At 41.0% G+C, this 22,523-nt stretch overlaps 1 protein-coding gene and 1 long non-coding RNA gene across 2 annotated transcripts; one reads left to right on the top strand and one right to left on the bottom strand.

The window, feature by feature from the left end:
- Nucleotides 1–345: 345 nt before the first annotated feature.
- On the bottom strand, nt 346–22,095 carry asap2b (ArfGAP with SH3 domain, ankyrin repeat and PH domain 2b). The gene is made up of 27 exons (XM_055023936.1): nt 21,685–22,095; nt 14,766–14,838; nt 12,669–12,814; nt 12,507–12,581; nt 11,664–11,713; nt 11,449–11,578; nt 10,375–10,460; nt 9,769–9,844; nt 9,609–9,695; nt 8,630–8,733; nt 8,091–8,160; nt 7,373–7,460; nt 7,245–7,293; nt 7,004–7,170; nt 6,304–6,437; nt 5,730–5,818; nt 5,472–5,661; nt 4,895–4,980; nt 4,708–4,823; nt 3,957–4,024; nt 3,475–3,582; nt 3,064–3,397; nt 2,759–2,987; nt 2,397–2,455; nt 1,997–2,055; nt 1,796–1,915; nt 346–1,219 (listed from the first exon to the last, which is right to left on the bottom strand). Exons 1-27 carry the CDS (start codon nt 21,811–21,813, stop codon nt 1,145–1,147), a joined length of 2,997 nt encoding a protein of 998 aa, XP_054879911.1. The 5' UTR covers nt 21,814–22,095; the 3' UTR covers nt 346–1,144.
- LOC129354484 (uncharacterized) lies at nt 7,222–10,471 on the top strand. The gene is made up of 3 exons (XR_008605154.1): nt 7,222–7,425; nt 8,648–8,738; nt 10,365–10,471. It is a non-coding gene; the product is annotated as an uncharacterized LOC129354484 (long non-coding RNA).
- Nucleotides 22,096–22,523: the final 428 nt, after the last annotated feature.

Genomic DNA, 22,523 nt, shown 5'->3' with positions numbered 1-22,523 from the left:
TGTCCTTCTGCCAATATAACCATGAATAAACTGATAAAATGACTTTTTATGTCCACACATTTATTTTCTAAAAATAAATGTTTTAAAAGTGGCTTTAGCGTGCAACTGGAAAAGACAACAGTTGTCTGAAGTTTATCTTTCCCCACACCAAAAATTGACTAATAAACCAAGAAATTCTAATTTTACATCAGTTCAGTCAAAGCTGCAGAAAAGCCAAAAGTGAGGCACTTAGAAACACAGAAATAATTGACTCATATTTGCTCCACGAAATGTGTTTTCATGAGAAGGAAATTCACCAACAATGTAGCAGAATATTATGTAGTAAAAACAAAACAGAACAGAATCTCCAGTTACATCAAAGTGTCTTTATTGAAGAGAGAAAACAACAAAATCTAACAGCCGTTTCCCGTTTTACCCTCTTGACCCTATTGTTGAATCTCACTGCTGGTTTTTCTGTCGAGAAAATGTTGAAATATTTTACATCTTTTCCACTTTTTGACCTGAAGCATTAAGATACGGATCGACTTTGTTGAAGAAGAGTCATTTCGTCGGTCTGTGTGAGATCGTCTTCCAACCATCGAACAGAACCAGCGAATCGTTAACCAATGAATGGCACCTTAATGTTTGCATTATGGAGCAATGAACCAAAACGTTTTACCTGGAGCTGATAAAAATTCTCCAACCCACAGGGAGACTTGTGTTTCTATTGGTATTTAGCTCTAATGAGCATCAACAGTTATATTTTCTGAACTCTTGATTGTTGGATTATCTGCAGATGTGTTGCATATTAGCAGACATAATGCGCCCAAGTCTCCATATTTACAGTGAACATTCGTGTCGACGCAGCGCTCCTGCCGTCTGTCTGCCTCCATGCTGAAGCTCCACAACTTTAAACATTTTCAAAAATATTCCCAGGACTCTTTAAAAATACATTTTTAAATGTAAAAACAAGGCACAAACATAATTTAAAGATGCAAACAATTGTCCTGCAGTGTTCAGCACGTTGGGTAAGGTAAACCTTTCCAGATATTACACATCAGGTCCGACACGAAGCCAGAGGGTCGTTTATGATCCAGTTTGAGTTTTTGACTGGTTTCGTCCAGTTGGACCTCCGGTGGAGAATGTGAACTCTTTACTTGACTGATCACTCAGTGATAAAGTGAACAAAGGTGATAGGAAACGCTCCCTTTCTGTCCGGTTCTCCTTCAATGTGACCGATCTGAAACACAAAGCAAACGCCGGTTACAGAAACATCATTAGGAAATCACAAAAAAAGCAAAACCAGCAAGAGAAAATAGATAATAGAGAGTAGACTTAAAAAACACTGCTTGTAAACCTTAAAATATGTTAAAAGTAGAAAGAAATAGTTCAGAAAAATGAATCATGGCGTACCCCCAGGCTCAGTTCTTAGCAAATCTCTTTTTAGTTTATGCATCAAATATTTGCCATATTCCTGCTCTGGTTGAAACCAAATATTTACATGCACTGAATAAAACGACACAATTCAGACATTTTAAGAGAAAGTTATCTCTGATACTGACCAAATGTATCAGACTTCTGAAATCAAGGAAACATTTCTAAAAAAGGTTCTCAAGTTTTCTGTTATTTAGCTAATCTAAATTATTTTGGTGATTTTAACTAAGCTAAAACAAGAGCATTGCATCTAAAAAGTAATTTCATACATTGAATGTGTTAAGGGATTTACACATTTTACAGGTGACATTAGAGCCATGCAGGATTCTCATTTTATCAACCTGATCCACATTCTTCCTTTCCTGAGGTCACAGACACTCACCCACCACTCGTGGTCCTCCTCCCCCTCCACCACAATCACCTCCCCTTCGTTGAATGTCAGCTCGTCTGGATTGTCAGCAAAGCAGTCATAGATGGCCTTCACCCTCTGTGGCTTTGGCTTCTGCAGAACCACAGAGACAAAGTTCACACTCAGCTTCAAACACCACAAATGATTTCACATCTGGAAGGTCTGAGGACTCACAGAGACGGCGGTTCTGGGTTTCGGTGTAGGAGGAGCCGGACTTGCAGGAGTCCTGATACCTAAAAGGAGAAGGTTGTTGGTGAATTAATAGCTAATAAAGATTAGCTAAATGCCACAGAAACCTCTAACGCTACAGGAGGTACACTGACTGCACAATTTATAGGTTCGCCTGTTTATTAGACCGTCTTATGACACACAATGTGTCCAAAATGAGGAATTGGAGTAGACCCAATGCCTGATTGGTATTGGGTCCAATGCCAATGGGTAGACCCAATGCTTTACCAATGATTCGCCAAAGCAGACCCTTCTGAGTGAATCCATACCCCAGGGGGTCTGGACTCCTGACCTGGTAACTCCAAGGCTGCTGGTCTAAATGAAGAGCAAAGAGGGTTTTCTTTACCTGGTTTGTTCACAGATGCAGTTCTGATTGGAGGTCTTTCAGGAGCCTGCTTCTCTAACCTGAAACCAACAAAAATAAAGTCAAACTTACAACACTTTCAGTCTTTACATTTAAGCCCAATCTGATGAGATTGGGTCAACGTAAGTGGCGTCTCTCCAGTAACGTCTTTCGTCTTTCAGGGAACTTCCAAGGCAACGCTCAGGTGTTTGAGAGACAACTTCAAGGAGCATCTTTCTTCTTTTAGACCAATTCAAGTCTTAAGTCTTTTATTCACATGTTCAAGTCAATTTATTCCCTGATCAATGCCATATCAACTTCCGGTTTGTTTAAACTAGAACCAAATGGTGAATCTTATCTCGTACTTGGGTGTTGCGGTTCCTGGAGGTCTGCTGGGCTGGAGCCTGTCCAGCGGCGGGGTCGGAGGTTGAGGTTTGTAGTGGGGCGGCGATGTGAGCGGTGGTCCCGGCGGACGTCCAGCTGGTGGAGGAGGTATAGGAGGCAGCGGCGTGTTTTTGGCTGACGCGTTTGTTGCATCGAACCTGCTGGATCTCCTAACTGAAGGAGGAGCTGGAGGAGGGACAGCTGGGAGCACTGGGAGAGGAACACGAACAGGTCAAATTTCTCTTCATTTACTTGAATCAAAGAACAAAACCGGCGAGACGCTCACCATACATGGAGGAGTTTGAATCAGAGTTCGGAGGGTTAGACGGGTCAGAGGATGAACGCTGCCTTCCGACTGTTTCTACTGCAGCCGGTTTACCGACGCCCGGTCCTCGGTTCGGACCTCTGGGAGGCAGCGGGGGGGTCGGCCCCGGCGGCGGCAGGGCCCCCTCCATCATGGTGCCGTACGTCTCATTGCTGATCATAGAGCTTGGGATGGGAGGCCTTTGCTTGGCTTTGAAAGCGATGTCGTGCGCCAACGCCGCCAGGTTGGACTGCATGGCGCCGGGAACGATGCAGCTGACCGGACGGTCTTCACGGCGCGGCGCTTTCAGGATGGGCTGCAAACAAATCCCAAAGGGTGTTAACATCCTGAATCCCAGACAGGAGACTCCGTCGGCGTGGTAAAATGGCCGACCTTGTCCTCTAACTCGTCCTCGCTCTCGTCCAGCTCCTCGTGTTGGAGGCGCCACTCGTACTCGACGTGAACATGGACGTTAAACTTCCCGGTCTGAGCCTCAGTCAGCTGGAAGAGGAAGCATGACGAGACGTAGATTACCCAGAATGCTCCAAAAAAATCAGCATAAAAATAAGACAAAGGCAGATCTGATATTTGGAAAATCTGAATAAGTTTCACAGATAAATTTCACAGGAAAAATTTATTAATTTCAGATAATTTTTAACTGAGAAACTTGAAGTTTGAGTTTGTAGGGGATGTGATCTGGTTTTTGATTTGCTGTCATAGCTGTAAACCAGAAACACACCAGGCTGGATTCCCAGCACCAGGCTGGATTCCCAGCACCAGGCTGGATTCCCAGCACCAGGCTGGATTCCCAGTACGGATCCTGAGTCGACCTTTGGGAACCAGAAAAACAATTATTGTAACCTCTAGAAGCTCACCAGCTCTTTGCACTGAGAGTGTCCCAGGCGTTTCGCGATGTCTAGAGGCGTTTCTCCTGCTTCGTTTGCTGCAGAGACAAAATCAGTATTTTGGTTCATTCTGACAGGAAACATCAACAACAAGCAGCTTTGATTCCTCGGTTTAAAAAAAGACATGAACTCCAGTGAAAAACGGTTTTGTGTGACTTTTCAGGGTTTCTGAAATTGTGAAAGATTCGCGCTGGTACTGACTGTCTTGTTGCAGACTTGATTCCTTCTGTCAAAATTAATCAGAAAATGACTTTTCATTTAGATTTTAACACCAGAAAAAGCATTTATGAAACAAAACTTTTAAAATAAACATAGGAATTTAAAGGAATTTTATGCATTTTTTGTGCTTTTTTAAATCCATTTTCCATTATGATTAAAATGATTTTAATAGCAAATGATTATTTTCATGTGCAAAGAAAACATTTGCAGTTTCTCTAATTTGCTGATTATCACATTGTGAGGGAGTTGCTGGTTTTCAGCTTCTTTTTGCTCCTGTTTTCAAGAAAGTTTGGACATTTTGAAGCAAAGTGATGCATTATGTTGGAGCATCTGTCTCTTTATTTAGCCAACTGATTAGAGCAACCAATGATGCCTCTCAGCTCCAAACCTGAAGCTGCAAAGTTTGTGAAACCGAACCGACTCCTAAAGCTGATTCTGCCATATTTCCATAAGCAGAAGTCGTTTTACTGGTTCCCAGTAAAATGAGCCGTTTGAGTCTTACTGATGGAAACTGTAGCTTTCCCCCTCAGCAGCAGCTTCAGACACTCGCTGTTGCCCGTCAGGCAGCAGTAGTGCAGCGCTGTGCTTCCTCTGGCCGTCTGCTTGTCCAGGTTGCCACTGAAACACAGTCAGAGAGGTCAGAGGTCACAGAAGCAGCCGAGAGGGTCCGTTAGGCGGCCAGCCGTTACCTGTTCTGAGCGAGGAAGTCGACGATGTGCAGAGAGTTTCTGTCCACCACTCTGACGGCCAGGTGGAGCACCGTCTCTCCGTTTTCCTGACGGACACAAACGCAGCAGTGAAACACAGAGTCACAATTTTTGAGGACTCTACCAACATCTGTGGAATAAGTTAAATATCACTGGTATTCACTGGTATTTACTGGTATTTACTGCAGTACTTACTGCTGAATTAGCAAAACTAGCTTAGCCAATGTAGCTTCTATCTGCTAGCCAACGCAGAGGAGTATAAGCTCTTCCTGTTCATTAGGTAGTGAACTATCTGGTAGAACAAGGCTGGAGGCAGCTTGTCCACATCGTCTGGCATATTTTCTTTCTCCGCCTCAAACTGCTCAATCCCAACAGCAGCCATTTTGTATCATTCTTTCCCCCATTGGTCTACATAGTTTGTGTTTGTTAGCCTGCTATGCGTTGCCTACTAAGATGGCGCGGATCACTTCCAGTTCAGAGAACAGCTGTGTGTCAGTCTGGCTACACAGTGGCGTGTTGTGAAGACGGCCTGCCCCCTAGTGGTGGTGTGTGTTCGTACGTGTTCGTCGGGCTGCGGGAACGCCTCCATCAGGTCCACGCCCTCGGCGTAGACCTGGATGAGCGACAGGATGTCCCGTTTCCGGACGGCCTCGTACATCGCCTTCAGCCTGGACTCGGCGTCGGCGCTGAACTTCAGGGCGAAGCGTTTCTCCGTGTACTTCGCCGTGATGTAGTCCTTCCTCATTTGCCTGGAAAAACCCGCAGACGGCGTTCAGATCCTGCAGCTTCTCGGCAGAACATCACCAGCAGAACCTACATGTCACTCTTTGGGTCCGGTTTGGTCACGCCCTCCAGATCCGCCTCCATGATGTCGTTGAAGTTGGCATTTCCCACATTCTTTGCCAGCTAAAACAGAGCAGAAGATGATCAGCTGTGACCAGAACCGTCTGCAACTGGATCAGCTGATCATCTGCTGCTGAAAACAGGATTTTCAGGTTCTGTCATTTTCAGCCATGAAACTTCTTCTTTTCTCCAGTTTCCTTTTTTAGAACTAAATGTTCTCTGTGTGCTGTAAATATTTAATTCCTGATACATTTGCCTCTTTTGTTTGACAAACAACCTGGAAACAAACAGCTGGACCATTTTCTCTGTTCATTGAACAGCTGTCACTGTGTTTCAGGTATGTTTAGCTTTGCCTTAAACATACCAAAGACTCTGAAATTATGACAAAACAAAATAAATAATCTAACAAACTTATCAAAACAAGATGGCCGTCTTCGGCCACTCTGAACTACGGAAACCAAAAAAGTAGATTTTCTGAAAATGAAATCTTCAAAAAGCAAAACTTTGCCTTGAATTGAGTTGAAGCAGCAACACTGAGCTGGACTCACCAGCAGCTCAGACGTCCCCAAAACGTCCAGCTCCAGACTCTGGATCCGGGAGTAATGGACGCCCATCTCCCGGTGGATCCCTGAACACTCGATGCAGATCAGGACGCCCAGGTTGGTGGAGAGCCACGTTGGACCTGCAGTCAGGATGAGGAGGGATCATGAAAACATGACGGATCCAGAGTTCAGTTCATCGTTTCATTGCTTTAGTTACTTTACAGGGTTTCTGTGTCAAAGAAAACAACGGAAAAGTTAATTTATTTTAGTAATTCAATTAAAAAAGTTAAACTAATTTGTCTTATGATCCATGCCACACAGAATTACATATGTTAAGTTCATTACAGCGAACCGGGGATAAAAATGATCACATCAGAACAATAGAAAAGTATTTTCTAACAGGAAGCTTTATTTTAATTGAACCCAAACATAATACGTTCCACAGCACATCTACATGTTAAGAATGTCATAGTCAAGCTAGCATAACTGAACGACTTCCCTGTCCCTGGCTTTTTTGTCAGCTAAACCTTTTTCCTGACTTTTTGTCCTAGTTGTCTAGTGTTGACAGTTGGTGGAAAGGCACCGCGTCCATTTTTCTTTCATAGATTTAGACCAGTGCTAGTCATTGTTGGCTAGCAGTTTGTTGCTGCAACATGTAATAAGAGTTTATCCGAGGTAAATATAACCGAATGGTGCAAAGACCCACTAGGAGCGCCGCAGTCGCAGCAGCTGTCGTTCCCGTTCATCCGCTTCACCTCCCCCACGATGGCCTTGGTCAGCTCCTGCACGATGTTGTTCTCCCCTTCGTTCTGGTCGCCTTTGAAGGCCATGTTCAGAGCCTCCTCCTTGCTGTTCTGCAGCACCGACACCCAGCTGAAACACACAGGTTGCCGTCAGAACCAACAGCAACATGGCCGCCGACAACAGACTCTGGAGCGGAAACTTACACCTGACAGTCCGCCTCGTCTTCGGCCTGGAAGTGGTACGTTCTGTCGTCTGCAAGAGAGGAGCAAAGGGATGAAGACATGGAAACCGTGTTGGTCCGATGTGAGGACGGATCGGGTCTGCTGCGTACGGGAGAACAGGTCGAAGCTCTTCTTCTCGTCGGGATTCATCTTCACCTGGCAGGTGAGCAGGTTGAGTTTGGCTGGAGATTTGTTGGGCTTTTGAACACAGAGAGAAGAAACAAACTGAATATGGTGGAGCATTTACTAAACTATCAAAATCAGTGCAAACGTTTTTATAAAGACACTTGGAATGTTCAGTTTCAATGACCTTCAGCTTTACACACTGAAGCTGTAATAAACGCTGGGAGCAGCCGCCACTGAACGCAGCGCAGCCGCCACTGAACGCAGTGAAATATATACTGAAAAATAAAAAGCTGTTTTCCTTTTTCTGATCAGCCTTTTCTTTATTGAAAAGGATAAAATACCAGGATAAACTGCAGCGCAGAGACCCAGACTCAGTCCTCCCCCCAAACGCCTCTAATTTGTGTTGGATTTAAGTCCAAAGCTTTCCCACCCTGCTCTCTTTTATCCATTTCTTTATGCTTTTTCTTCTGCTCCTTTTTCGCCTCCTTTTCCGCTTGCTCTGTCCTGATTGGCCCCTTGACTCCTCATGTAAACACTTCAAAATAAAAGGAGGAAGACGAAAAAGGAATAATAAATATAAACCCAAATAAAAAATGTTGATATTGATAACCCAGGGGGAGCCTTCTGATTGGACATGCAGGCTGAGGGCGGGAGCTTTTCATGCAGGACAACCAATGAGAGGAGAGGATTCGGAGGTCTCACCGTGCCGTGGGAGATGGTCAGTAAGCCTTTATCAACGGAGCATTTTCTCTTCTGCCACACCTTTCTCAACCTGAGGAGGCAAAACCAACCTTCAGACCAAACATTAGAGAGTTTCAGCTGCTATTTAGATGCTAAATGCAAATAAAAATCAGATCAATCTTCCTGAGATCAGAACATTCAGAACTCCAAAAGCAACAAAAGTGACACGTTGCAGGGAAACAAACCCTCAATTTTTGGAGATGAAGTGGAAGTGATTGATAAATATATTTAAAAGAAAAACGGAACTCCCTTTTACTTTTTTCAGTTTTAATTATAAAATGTTTTAAATAAATTTTCTTCCCTCAATAATGCTCTGCTATATGTTCAGAAAATCCTAAAACAAACAACTAAAATATTCTGGTTGCAAGGTGACAAAATGTGGAATCACTTCTGCCTGAAACAAAGAAAAATGTAAAATGTGAAAGATGCAGCCAGGTCCTAGTAAGCTGCTCCAGCCGCCATTGTTTCCTGTTGGATTCTGGGAGTTGAAGTTCACTCACCCCTCACTTTTCTTGTAGAGGAATCCAGAGTATTTGGTGCCGTGAGCTTTGTTTCCTTGAAGCTGATGGAGGTTGTAACCGACGCTCTGCTTCGCCTGAAGATCCTGAGGTTCAAGCACAACTTCATCATCATCATCATCATCATCATCATCATCATCATCATCATCATCATCATCATCATCATCAACTACTCCTTAAAACAAAAACTGCCTGAAAATGTCTTCTGTTTTTGCTTTTCTGTCTCACTGAAATCATTCGGGGCACCAAAAAAAGTTTAACACAAGAAAAATAACACAAATGTTTGGGCAAATTCAACCAAAACAAATGCATTAGCCTAGCATTATCCTAACGTTAGCCTAGCATTATCCTAACGTTAGCATAGCATTATTCTAACGTTAGCGTAGCATTAGCCTAACGTTAGCGTATCATTAGCCTAACGTTAGCATGGCATTAGTCTAACATTAGCCTAGCAAAGTAAGTGAGACAAAAGAGAAATCCACTAAAATCTGACGCCAATATATTCTGTTTGCATGTTGTGTTGAGAGAAGTTGCGCTCAGTGTCTTCTTCAGAGGTTTTTGTGTCGTTCTGGGTGCAGCGCCCCTACAGGTGAGGAGAGGAAGAGATTTTTTCATTTGTCTGGATTATTTCAGTGCAGTGAGAAAGAACCACAGCAAATGTTACAATTTAGTTTCCATTGAAACTGAATCCAGTGAATTAGCAGGTGGAAAATAATCTGTTTGTTCTTGAACTTGTTTAGATCAGGTCACGATGAGTCGCTTTTTGAGATCTTCTAGCCACTTCATGGTGTCAGAAAAGATCTGTTAAGTTTTTCTTGCTTCTACGGGTCTAACAGTAATGAATGTTAATCACTATTTACTTTGTTTAGGGTTCTTGTCACTGTTTTGTGATCTCAATCAATGTGAGATAAAAAAGCAAAAAACAGAGAAAATTGTAATAATGCAATAAAGATGTTTCCACCTCCTTTTGCTCGGAGTGCAGCGACGCCTTCAGGACGTCTCGGAGCTGACTCAGCTGCTTCCTCTCTCCATCCTGAGTCTGTTTGATCTGAAATGAACAGAAACCGTTTAACTGAAGTCACAGAAAGCTTCAACACGCATCAGAAGCCGTGATTCCTCACCGTGGTCAGCTCTGTGCCTATCTTCTCCACGGCTGGTTTCAGATTCTCCACAGTTTTCAGTCCGTCCTGAAAAAAACTGCAAAATGTGCATATTGAAGTTATTATAGTTAAATAAAACTAACAAAATGACATCGAAACGGAGAAACCATTTTTGTTAACTGAAATAATAAAAATGATAATTAATGGGTTGTTGGAAAATTAAAGCATTTTCCTTCTGGCGACACTTACGCTTGTCCACAAATTGACGACAGCAAAAGTTGGGAGAAAACAGCAGAGTCAGCAGATTGTTCAACAACTGGAGACACTTTTTATTTTTCTGTTAACCAACTGATGTAAATTATAATAATTAGACCTTTGATTTCTGCACCAAGTAATTAACAACCACTATAACTAATAAAAAGCCAAAAAATATTATACAAATAACTAAAAAATTAGTAAACATATTTTAAAAGCTAAGGCTAAACAACCCTGGTAAACATGATTTTGTTCATGAGAAGCAGAGGAAAATTTATTTTAAGATAAATTTATCTCTTTGACTTTTGCAAAGAAACTAAAAGGTTTTAAACTATTACGTTATTTTTTTTGTCATTTTTCAGGTTTTCTTACTTGCACTGAGCGTGGAAGTACTTGATGAGGTTCTGGAGGAAGTCGACGCCTTTCTTCTGCTTGATCTCGTTGACCTTCAGCAGGTACTGCAGCGACAGAGCAGAGATCAGGAAACGTCATAAACGAGCTGGCTGCACATTACTGATATCATGGAATAAAATACTTTTAAAAACCCGACTTCCTCCTTTCAGCGAGCCGGTTTAGACGTGAAAAGAGCTGATCTCTGAAGTGGTTAGACAAACCGAGCTCAGAATGACTCGTAGTTCTGCTACAGGAAAACCGTCCACTTGGTTCTGCTCAGTAGAAAATGTCTGACAGGCTCTAAATGCTCTGAGAAGTTAAATTTAATATCCATAAAAGCACTAAGTGAACAAAAGGCACCTTTAAAATAATATTTCATACAACAGAAGACAATGGGAGCTCATTGTGTTGTTTCATATATGACCTATAGGGGGCAGTGCTGGGTACAAACTTGATAAATAACATTAAAATGTTTTTTATTTTAGTTTGAAGAAGAAGAAACCAACGAGGATGGTTTAGTTTTTCTGTTTAAAGACCAGAGAAACGTTTTTTCTTGCTTCAGAGAACAGCGACCAGAAAACCGAGGCGAATGCGGAAAGAGGATGTGAAGCGTCACAAACCTGGTGACCAAAGACACCAAACAGAAAAGTCTCTGAAACTAGAAAGTCCAGCAGGAGTCTAACAGGACCTGATCACTGGACCCTGAACTTCGGGTCTCAGTTAAATGTTCTTCAATAATCTCCTTTCTGGAAATAAACATTACATTAAAATAGCCATTTTCAGTTTTCTGTTATGTATGGACAGAATGGTGTTCCATACTTCTTTTAAAAACAAAGCATTAAATTTTAAGAAATCACTGCAAGTCATTCGGAAAGCGTGAAAAACTATAGATAAAGATCATTTTACTGCAATAAATAACCAAGAAATTAGGGATGATTTGGACCGGTGAGTAGCTCCGTATGTCCAGTTGGTTCGTCATAAGAACCGCCCAGCAGCTCATCACCGGCGGATCAGAGGATCCTGAAGGTTCAGCTCAGCAGTGAAGACTCTCACCTCACACATCTGCAGCTGGAAAATCCGTCTTTCTTTCTCCATTTCTTCTGCAATTTCTCCTCCACTGATCTCGGCCCGGATCATGCCATGCTGCTTGGCGTGTTCCCGCTTCTCCTTCTCAATCTTTGCTCTGCAACGGGTTACAGTGAGACGTTAGAAAGAATAATTAAATAGAACTAATCTGGACGATCTGACGGTAATGTTTATATTCTTACAGTTTTGTTTCGTAATCCTTCCAGGATTTATCAAATGACTTTTTCAGGTCCTGAAAGGAACCAAACAGAGACGTCATAAATTCTCAGCAGATGACGCTTAAAGCAGCAAACAGCTCCAGGTTGAACCTTGACCATCGAGTCACTCTGGAAATATTTCCTTATCATCACATGAGTTCATGTTTAGTGAAGAAAGACTCGTCCACAGGCTGCACTGAAGGGTTACAGAGACTTTAGATTCATTAGATCAGAGGCAAAATACAAAGAAAGTTTACTGCCAAGAATAATTTTGATTAAACTAGGAGTGGAAACACAAGATAAGGGGAATTTAGTGCTATAAATCATGGTTTTATGTAAAAGTACAATTCACAGAAGACAAGTTGAGACCAAATGTGGAAAAAAACATCATTTAACAAATATAATGGAAAACTGAACTGGATTTAGAGGAGACTGCAGCAGAACTTAAAAACCAGAGATGGAGAACTTTTAATTTCTAAAATAAATTAGCAAAAAATGTGAGGAAATAACACCTGAAACTCTTCTTAGTTTTTTAACATCAATCAAGGATCAGGAATCTGGCCAGTGGATGCAAAGGCACAGAAAACACATGAATAATGCAAACTCCAAAAACAAATGTAAAAAAAATTCTGCAACCACAACAAACACAAAAAATGTTAAAAAGAAATTTAAAAAGCCACAAACTTTTCTTCCTGAAAAAACCACATGCAGATTGTTTTGCACAAGAACATTAAGTAATGCAATGAAAATAAGAAAACCGTCAAGTGTCTGTGTGGAAACACGAAGCAGTTCAGATTTAGTGAGCCGGTGTGAAACTGAAACACAAACCCCTTTCACTCCTTTCAGGTCTCCTTTCAGCAGACTGTCCAGAGGAAATGTGATGATGTTGTTCATGTTCTGCAGCTGCAAAAACACAAACTCGTCAAAAACCTTTTCAAGTTGTAAAACTAGAGACCAAATTTATCCTCTGGAGAAAACAAGCATCCTCACCAGGTTCTTTAGCAGAGCCGCCAACTCTTTGGTGAACACGGCGAACTTCAGGAAGGCGGCGCCGAGTTCGCCTTCCATGTCGTTCAGGAAGTTTCCTGCGAACTTCTCCAGGGATTGGACGTACTGCTCCTCGTTCTCTACATGACCTGTGACCCAGGAACGTCAGGAATATCAGCTTACAGCGGCAAAATACAGAAACAGAAATGTTCTGAGGATGCAGAGCAGAACCAGAACCAGAACCTGAGGGTCTGGCAGGTTGATACAACAGCAGCAGATCTTTAATGTGGTGCTAAAACATTCAGTGGTTTATAAAAACTCACTGAAATATCTTTTAAGTTTATTCTCTGACCTGCAGCTGCAGTGAAGAATGTGACTAAAGATAAAAGTGTTGACCAGTTTCTCTAGACGTGAGTCTTCAGGTGATGGAAGGCCGGCTTTGTATCCGTCTTTATGTGTTACTGAATGTCCAGGTCAGAGTTCATCACCACACCCAGATTTCAGGCCTGACCTTCAGTTTCCAGTTCTAATAACAGAAGCTGAAGTAGAATAACTCCACCTTCTAACGTACTTTAGACAAACATGTTACTTTCATAAACATGAGCAAAGGAACAGATTCAACCCTGGTTTAATAACATCGAGAACACGATACGATAAAACATCGTCCCCACGTTTCGCTTCTGGACAACCACAGTTCTCCGGCACACATTTAAAATATAATTTAAAAAAATCACAAAATATGTTGTGAAGTTTTTTAACAAGCTCAAAAATAAACAAAACATTAAATATTTCAGTTAGTCATCAAGTCTGAGCTAAAAATTAAAACGTCTATTCTCAGCAATAAGAACAACTTCAGTTTATTCAATTAATCAAACATTAGATTAGCTGCATTAAATCCACTTTTGAGTAAATATCAGTGGATTCATGTGGTTTGATTTACTAAAATTAAAGAAAAAACAAAAAGACAAGTTATTTTATCTGGAATAAAAACGCCCTTATGGAAAATAAAAGTTAGTTATTTTGGTGCTTTGACCAACAAATGTTTACTGTTCTTGAATTTGGACTAAAGCAGCGTTCTGGCCGTGCATGAACCCAGAGCCAAACATCAACACAAAAACCTAAAAATAAACTTCAGACATCCGAACAGATCATGAAAGACCTGAAGCTGCTGCCGTTTCTCCGACAGAAACATGTTGAGGCAGCGAGTTTGGTGCTGCGCTGGACTCCCGCTGTGTGTGTGTGTGTGTGTGTGTGTGTGTGTGTGTGTGTGTGTGTGTGTGTGTGTGTATGGGATTCCTTCCTCCCTGCATCAGAGGGTCTGCGTGCTGCAACAGGAACCAGTATGACAGGAATGCTGGGAGCTGAGACTCCACCTGCCTGAAGTCAGACCCACCCGCCCAGCATCCGGCTGCAGACGAACCAAACGCACCCCAAGCTCAAACAGCAGCCAGAAAACTCAGAGGCTTCAACTGATGCAAAATGCCAATAAATAGATCAATAATCCATAACATGGATTTTCAAATATTTTGTCACAAATAAATAATGTCAGTCCAAGAGGCGAATAAATAAATAAACATAAATTAAATAATTTTTATAAATGATAAAAACTATTGATTTAAAAACATTCCTGGCACAAAGAAACAATATTTCTAAAGGGAAATAAATCAATAAAATAAATGCAGAAATCCTGATAGTAATAATAATAAGTTTATTTCAATGAAACATTTTTATATTAATTATTAAATTTAACAAGAAAAACAATTCCAAATGAAAATTTAACAAAGTCAAGGCTTTAAGTTTTAATTGAAAAATAAAAAAAGCCTCAATGGCATCAAATTGACATATTTAGGTTTTTAATGAAGCCGTTTCATTTCCTGCTGAGTCAATAAAATGGAAACCAGAAGAAATTTTATCTTTCAGAAAACAGAACTTCCTCAGAAGAATAAAAATAAAGGAAACGCCTCTAAATGCAGATGATTAGCGTCTTGATGGCTCAAATAAAACCTGACCTTTCACCCTAAATACCTGAAGAGGGGAGAAGGATGAAGTTCAACCATCTTTCATCCATGTTAATGTGCTAAAAGAGGAAAGTTGACTCACCGAGGCCGGAGTGGTTGATGGCCTTCACCGACTTCTTGATCTTAGACAGGAAGGATCTGTCCAGGTCCAGAGCCTGCAGAAAACACAACGGGTCAAAGGTCAACGTGGGTCAGACCGAATGACACAAACAAACAAGATCACAGCAAAAAACCCGGCGGCGCTGAAGTCTCATACAAAAAGAGCCCAATAAAATTCTCATGGTCTGGTTTTGGTCCAAAGTGAAGTTACACAGTTAAATCTTTACAACAGATTTGGGTTATTTAGCCTGAGAGAAAAAAGCAGGTTCATTTTTCAGTCCTGTGTTATATATTCATTTATAAATGTCACAGTTTACAAACTAAATATTTAGTTAGCTTTAAATATTTAGCTGATATGCAACTTAACTTCCGGTTGGCTTGTTACAAAATATTTAGTTTGAAGATAAATATTTAGATTCTAACTAAATGTTTAGCTTAAGATCTAAACTAAATGTTACAAGCTAAATATTTAGCGTAGAAGTTAAAATATGACTAAAAATGAACCCCGATTTTTCTCTCTTAATTTGGCCAAATAACCGAAATTGCTGTTAATTTTTTACAGTGTAGCTTCAAACACAGTGACAAACGGTTCTGCTACGTTGCAAAAGTCCAACAGGCCAAAACAGCAGAGATAGAAAAATATCAATGCAAGGTGGAGAAAACTGATGAACACAAGACACAAAATGGTGAAAATCCAGGAAAATAAAAAAAAAGCTAAAAAATTAAAAAATACTGAAAGATCAGCAGAAAATTTCAGCAAATTCACCACAAATGTCAAAGCAGCGAAGCTAAATCTGTAATTCCTGCTTCTAGTTTTGATGCTGTGGGTCTTAATTAGTTTGTCTGTCAGCAAAGACGAGCCGACTTGATGCTATAGAAGGAAAGAGGAAGTTCAAGATAAAACTGACAAGTAAAGACAACGACACTTTGACCACGAAGCTTTTTCAGTTCACTTTGTCTGCAGCTCCAGAGACTCAGTCAGTCAAACTCATATCTGCAACATGCAGGTTTTAATTCAACAGATTTCTTCTGATGACACAAACTTTTTCTCAACAGGAAGCCGTTGAGCTGCTGCCGGTCAAAAATAGACGTTCTTTCACATGTTACTCAACAGGAAAATTGCACAACAAACCAAACCTTTATTAGGTCCAGTCATACGAACACTTGTCACCACAAAGGGCAAACCAGACAAACGTGACAGCAGCTTCATGCATTTAGACCTCAAGAGGCATTAATGACTTACTGGACATCAGAATAGAGGAAAGGAGGATTTTAACAAGAGGTCAGAGGTCAGAGGAGAATGGGCCCAAAGCAACAATAGCTCAATGTAACCTGTAGATATGCAAAACTCACATGCTGAATGTTTTGGTTCTTCCATTTGTGTCTCTACTGCTTCTAAAAGGAGCTCAACTGCTTAACAAACTCCCTCCTGTTGGGCAATAAGTTCATATTTTTGGTGCCTGGAAAATGACCCATTTCAAAAACCTCATAGCCTGTTACCTAGTAACCCCAGCCGAGCTCCAGCGTGTTCGGTCAGCTCGTTTAACCGCTGTACTATGGCTGCTTTGTTACTGACTCACTATCCAGAAACCACTTGCTGCTTTTATTGGTTTTGCATGAGGCTCCACTTCTGCTTTTCAAAGACATAAGGCTGCATAGCCACGTTCACATTGAGTTTGGGGAGGCATGGCCGCCAGCCGCTTACTCGGATTTAAAGCTGCAGAATGTAACAAATTAACAAAATCAAACAGAAGATGAAGTTTTCTTTCAGAATAAACTAACAAAAACAAGCTTGATCTTCTTTCGGTGAAGTTACTCAAACGTTTTACTCAAGAGTAACGATACTTCATAATAAAATTACTCAAGTGAAAGTTAGAAAAGTACATTTTTTCCAAAAAGTTACACAAATACATGTAACTGCGACCCAACTCTGGAAACCTTTTCTGTTTTTACACAAATTCTGACCCTCCATGTTCAAAGTCTGTATTTTAAAATCCACCTGGTTGTTTTCACAAAGTGTTTCATGACATCAAGCTGCTGCCAAGTGACAAAATTACTATTTGAAGAAGAAGTATAAGAATGAAGCAGAAATCAGTTCTGCTGGTTTTACTGCATTAGTCACATGACTCGGCCCGACTGCACACCTTTCGTCTGGAGTTTGGTCGGGTTTCCAGCTGTGAGTCACAGCTCAGTGACTCACAGCCTGAAACATGCAGAAAGTCCAGAAGCTCCATGTTTATCTGGAAAACTGAAGCTTTGAAACCCAGAACCCTGAACAGAAAGACGACCAGAAAATGCTCCAGCTTATGCAATAAAATGCAACAGACTAAGGAATTCAGCTCTAGTATTTAATTTCTATATATCCCTCCAGATCAATTTGTTTAAGATCAATAAGTTAAAAGGTATTTTATTTTAAAAGCAAAAGATACAAGGAAAACCCACAGAAACTTATCGCAGTGATATCTTATCAAACTAGGCTGGATGATGTGGCCAAAAGATTTATCACGCTAACGTGGTTTTGTGTCCGTTCATATTGATTATTATTGATCGATTTGTGTTTTAAACATCTAAAATATCACCAAACTGGTGATGTTTTCTTTTTTAAATGGCTTCTTCTCAAGCTGTTCTGAGGAATGGCGACAAAACCTGAAACTGCTGCTGCGCAGCAGGCTGTTGCTAGGTAACCGAAGAATGAGTGATAGTTGGCGCTACCAGCCTAGCTTAGCTAGCTGTGAGAGGCTGAGAGGCTGAAGTCCTTCCTTTGCCTACATTGCCCAGAATGCTGTGCGGTTCTGGATTGGAGTTCATTGAAATGATTGAATATTCTCTCAGACGCATCATCTATTGATATTGATCATGTTTCTATCACAATATATAACATCTTTGATCTAAGCTAAACTAAGACCTACAAACATTTTCAATCAGGACATCAACACTGATTTGACTAAACTAATGCAAATAAAAGATGCAAATTCTTCATAAGTTACCAGTAACAGACGAGGAGTTCACTTAACATTTAAAAAGAGAAAAGATCTTGTTCTGTTGAAAGAGATGTAAAAACTACTTTAACTTTCAGTCTCTTCCGTTGTGTCGTGATGAACAGGGACTGATGGATAAAACGCTGATTATTGTGCTTTTATTTCCTAATCCTCTCATTTGTTTTCCAGTCCAGATTCTTCACCAGCCTGTTGGAGCAAAACGGTGACATAAGCACAACCGCAAACACCACAGAGGAAAATCCATGCGTCTGCTGTCGTCTGAAAATGAATGAGTCGTGGATGAGTTGGAGTTACTCAGATCAGAGAATGGATGGAAGAGAAGAAAGACAATTAAAACAAGGGAGGTTCAGCAGAGAGACGTATAATCTGGAGAAAGGGAGGAACAAAGTGAGACTCATCATGTTGGGACTTGATCTGCCTTCAGTGGAGATATCCCAGCATGCAACAGGAGAAAACAAAGCCTGATCCTATGGTTTTTACTCACTCATATTTGCCTGTTGACTGATGAAAACATTGGAAATATTTGATGAATCAAATATAAAGTTACTGCACCTCCCATCACAGAACAGCTTTCTGTCTGAATCCCACATCTGACCGACCCAAGACTTCCTGCCGTTTGTTTTGGTGAAAGTCGAGTCCTTCAGTTCCTAAACGCTTCACGAAGGTGAAACTGTGTCACATCTCGAAGGCTTTTTGGAACAGTCAGGCAAGAATACATAAATCACAAACTGGGAACAGGTCCAGGCACTCTTTCAGGGCCTGGGGATGTGGATTTCTTCATAATTAATAATTGATTTTCTTTACGCGTCCAAGGACTTTCTGTGACGGGAATTTTGCAAACATTCATATTATGAACAGAGCTTTGATTTGAACAGTTGTGTTGATCTGCAAACACCAAAACACACCCAGAGCAGAGTAAACAGAAAGAAACCAAAGTGACTCCACTGTCAGCCTGACTGCCAACTCACTATTTTCATTCTTTTAAATATGTAAAATAGGGCTGTAATCTAAATTTTATCTCCTTTCCTAAAGATTTTATTAAACATTTTATGTGCAACAAATCATCTGTTATTATACCATATGCAGATGATGCGCTGCTTTACTTTGCTTTGTCTCTCCACAGAACCACAGGCATCTCCTCTTCTTTTACGAATGGCAGGTTTTCTAAAACAGGTTTTAAAACTTTGTTTTTGATCTTTAAGGTAATTGGGCCTGGTTTCACCAACTGGGCCTGTGTGTCATTAAATATACTGTGATCTTCAGCATTTTGGGAAACACCATGAGTGTTTGGTCTGAGACTGTAGAGTATTACACCAGCATGAAAAATTATTAACATTTGAAATATTAGCTAACATGCTGGCAGCACCAAAACTGAAAACATTAGCATTTACTGCATCTTCTCCATGAAGGTTAAAGGTCATTTTATCTATTTATGTTGACCATACAGTTGCTCTTTATTTGTTTAAAATTTGCATTTTACAGTTTCTTTCTGTACAGAGGGTTTCTCTTCATTCATGCTGCCTCCATCATTGTTGTAGCTCTTTTTAGACAAATGAGGAAACTGAAGAAACCTCCTTTTAAGACACATATTTTACTCGGCTGACTGAGAGTAAACTCTGAGAAATAAAACACACCGAGCAGCAGGTGACGAGTTTCACCCAAATCTGATCCAAAGAAACAGAACTGCAAGCAAGAAGCAACATAACATTAAAGAAAATGCTGCTAGTGAATTTTCTTATAGATTTTAAACAAAGTAAAAACACACAACACAAAATCAAGATGAAAACTACAAAACATAAAACACCTTGTCAAACTGGCCAGGGGAGAAAAGGTAAAAATGAGTCATGGCTGAGGTGTTTTTGTCTCTCTGGAGGAGAAAGTGTCTGCAAGCAGAAGTAGACAACGTTAAAGGTTTGCTCAGATTCGACACGTTGCCTAAAATGGCTACAGCAAAGATACACACAAAGAGTCTGAAAATGATTCAGGGAAATGGACTGCAGCGCTGCAACAGACAAACAAAAGAAGTACTAAAGGCTTAAAATCCAAAAGCAAACCAAGACAGTTAAAATTAGCTTTAGAGATTCTCCTAAAGGAAGCGAAAAACAAGCAAAGTGACCGTCCCAGTCCATGTCATCCTGCTGCAGACCGAAGCAGAAAAATACCTACAAGCTGCAGAAACCGGCTGCAGGGAGCAACAAAGAGCTCAAAATACAAAAACTTCACAACATTTCTCTGCCTCCTCATGAGCTTCAGCCAGTTGTCAACATGAGGACTGGTGACGCCACAACTACTCTTAAATAATTGGTTTGAAGCATTTCGGCTTCTGATAGAAACAATAAACAGACAGTAAATGTTAAACTTTACAACATTTACCGTTTGTTTACCTGTAGTTTTCTTGAATGTCATATTAAAATCTCATCCCGTCCCAATATTGAGTCTCATCTTGAGTTTTTCTCCTTCTAATAGTCCAATAAACTTGGTTAAATCGGCGATCAAAGTTTCAACATTTGTTGCCTTTTCAAGAGTTTCCAGATTTCTCTTTTGTCCTTGGTGAAAGACAGCAAAGCATTTCTCCTTTCAGCACTCGGCTAGTGGGTTTGCTTTGGCCGTATTTACCCAAAATGCCTTGCTCTGTGCTCCAGTCCGCTAGGCGTTCACATATGCATTCAAACTGAACCAGAGTTCACTTCAAACGAACCCAGACTGAGGTTTGCAAGTGGACCAGAATTCACTATGTTGGTTCGACTGCACATTCACACCTCCATAACCGAACTGGGCTTTCTAAACGAACCAGAGTCTGATGAAAGTGAACCCGCATGTCAACACGAAGCAGGTCAAAAGATCTGAGGAAACAGAACATGATGGCTTCGACTGAACAAATGAGAAACAAAGTGACCTGCAGACTGGAAAGAGTCACAACGTCGTTTCTGAGATTCATGGACTTCAGAGGAACAAAAGGTGACAAACATTTCAGACGTTGTTCCTGCAGTCAGGAACACACAAGGTGATGTCAAAGTGGACCTCCGTTCTGGTTCTGGTTCCGAAAACAGAGAAAACGAATCTCTGGCGAGCCGAGCGCCAAGCAGAGCTCAATATCTGGCTACTAATTTAATCTGAATAATCTGGAATCACAACCAAAATGTTTTCAGATAATCCAAGTGCAGAGTTGAGTAGTAACCATTTACTCAGTTAGTTTTTAAAATTACTTTTAGTTTTATTTGAGTATTTTTATTATTCAGGATCTAAACTCTCATTGGATTAAATTTTCTGGATTTTCAACCCACTGAATGAAAAACAAACATGTTTTAATCAGAATCACCTGCAGTTAAAGTTTCATAAGTTTTCTATTGATATTATTTTGCTTCATTTATTTTGCTGTTTTCTGATATGAATTATTGTCATTTTTGTCTTTAATAAAACAAAATTTGCATTTAACTTTATATTTCATCTGTTGATGTAATTTTTAAATCATTTACTTTTTACCAAACTCTTTTTTAATTTCTTGGAAGATTAATTTTTACTTTACGTAGTAAAAACACAAACTGTGTGAAAGAGTCTAAATGAGAGAACATGACATCCCAGCAGGAAAACAAAGATCTGGACCAGCATCCTGTGACCTTCCTCACCAGAACCAGCATCATCATCATCGGTTGCTAAACTTCACTGACAGGCTGTTGCAAAATGCTGAGAATCAACTGCAGCCTCATCAGGAGGAAGTTCTGCTTTCTGTTCCCCTTTTCAGACATGAAAACACGAGTGGAACCATGCAGAGCAGAGGGTCACCAAACTGACCCCCTGCAGGGCCAGCAGCCTGCAGGGCCAACCAGCTGCTTCCAGAGCAGGAAACGGACCAGCACCACTAAACCTGGAGCTGGTTCAATGAGAGCTGCTGAGTGTTCCCACCTCCTCCAGAGCTCCCACCGTGTTCCTGCACTGGGACATCCGGGTGGTGAAGCTGGACGTGGTGGGAGCTTTGTAGTCCTCATTGGTCTCCGCAACAAAGTCCGTCACGCTGATCTGGTCCGCCGGCATCTTGAGGAGAGAGAGAGTCCACAGCAGAACCGAACCGAGCCGAACCGAGCCGAGCTGAGCCGAGCCGCAGGTCCTGCGGGTGGAGCCGCTCCACCTGGCCGGATGAGTGAGAGTCCGCCGGGCTGTCAGAGAATCAAACCTCGGCCAGCTGCTGCGCGCGTCACTCAGTCCATGTTCTGGGTTGGTCGCATTCCTGAGTCCGTCCAGCAGCCGCCTCACCTGGAGCACCGAGCAGGGCGGGACGCGGACAGAGCTCTCACTCTGCTACGATTTCCTGGAACCAAAGTCTCCCGCTGGCCACGCCCCCTGGGTGGGCTCCCACTGCCTTCACCTTTGAACTGTGAATGAACAGACCCAAAACTCCGCAGAGAGCAGCAGGACTTCAACTTATTGTCACTCGAGCAAAAAATGGCCGACCAAGAAAGAGCAGAGTGAAGAACTTGATCAAACTGAAGATTTAAAAATGACATGATCAGACTGACTAAAAATATTAAAACAAGTGGAAATTTCGGTATTTTAAGGACAAAAATTACAATAATTCATAGGAATAATAAAAAATAAAATCAGATTCTTTCAATAAAAACTTAAGCAGCTTCAACAAAAACTGCAGCTTTTGGTGAATTTTTGGTTATTTTTGTTTGTTTTTTATTCAGCTGGTAGAGAAACCAGAAATTCACCCAAAGAAACTTCATAACAAAATTATTCAAGGA

Source organism: Poeciliopsis prolifica, unplaced genomic scaffold, assembly GCF_027474105.1.
Source record: "Poeciliopsis prolifica strain line A6 unplaced genomic scaffold, Auburn_PproV2 SCAFFOLD111, whole genome shotgun sequence".
Classification (NCBI taxonomy): Eukaryota; Metazoa; Chordata; class Actinopteri; order Cyprinodontiformes; family Poeciliidae; genus Poeciliopsis; species Poeciliopsis prolifica.
This window is presented reverse-complemented; position numbering and strand designations above follow the sequence as displayed.

Excerpts from the sequence above, each read along its gene's own strand:
- asap2b (XM_055023936.1), bottom strand. The coding sequence starts at position 21,813 with ATGCCGGCGGACCAGATCAGCGTGACGGACTTTGTTGCGGAGACCAAT. Across the intron at positions 7,171-7,244 it reads GACGAGGCGGACTGTCAGGT|CTGGGTGTCGGTGCTGCAGA; the intron begins GTAAGTTTCCGC and ends TGTGTGTTTCAG. Across the intron at positions 5,819-6,303 it reads TGGGGACGTCTGAGCTGCTG|CTGGCAAAGAATGTGGGAAA; the intron begins GTGAGTCCAGCT and ends GCTCTGTTTTAG.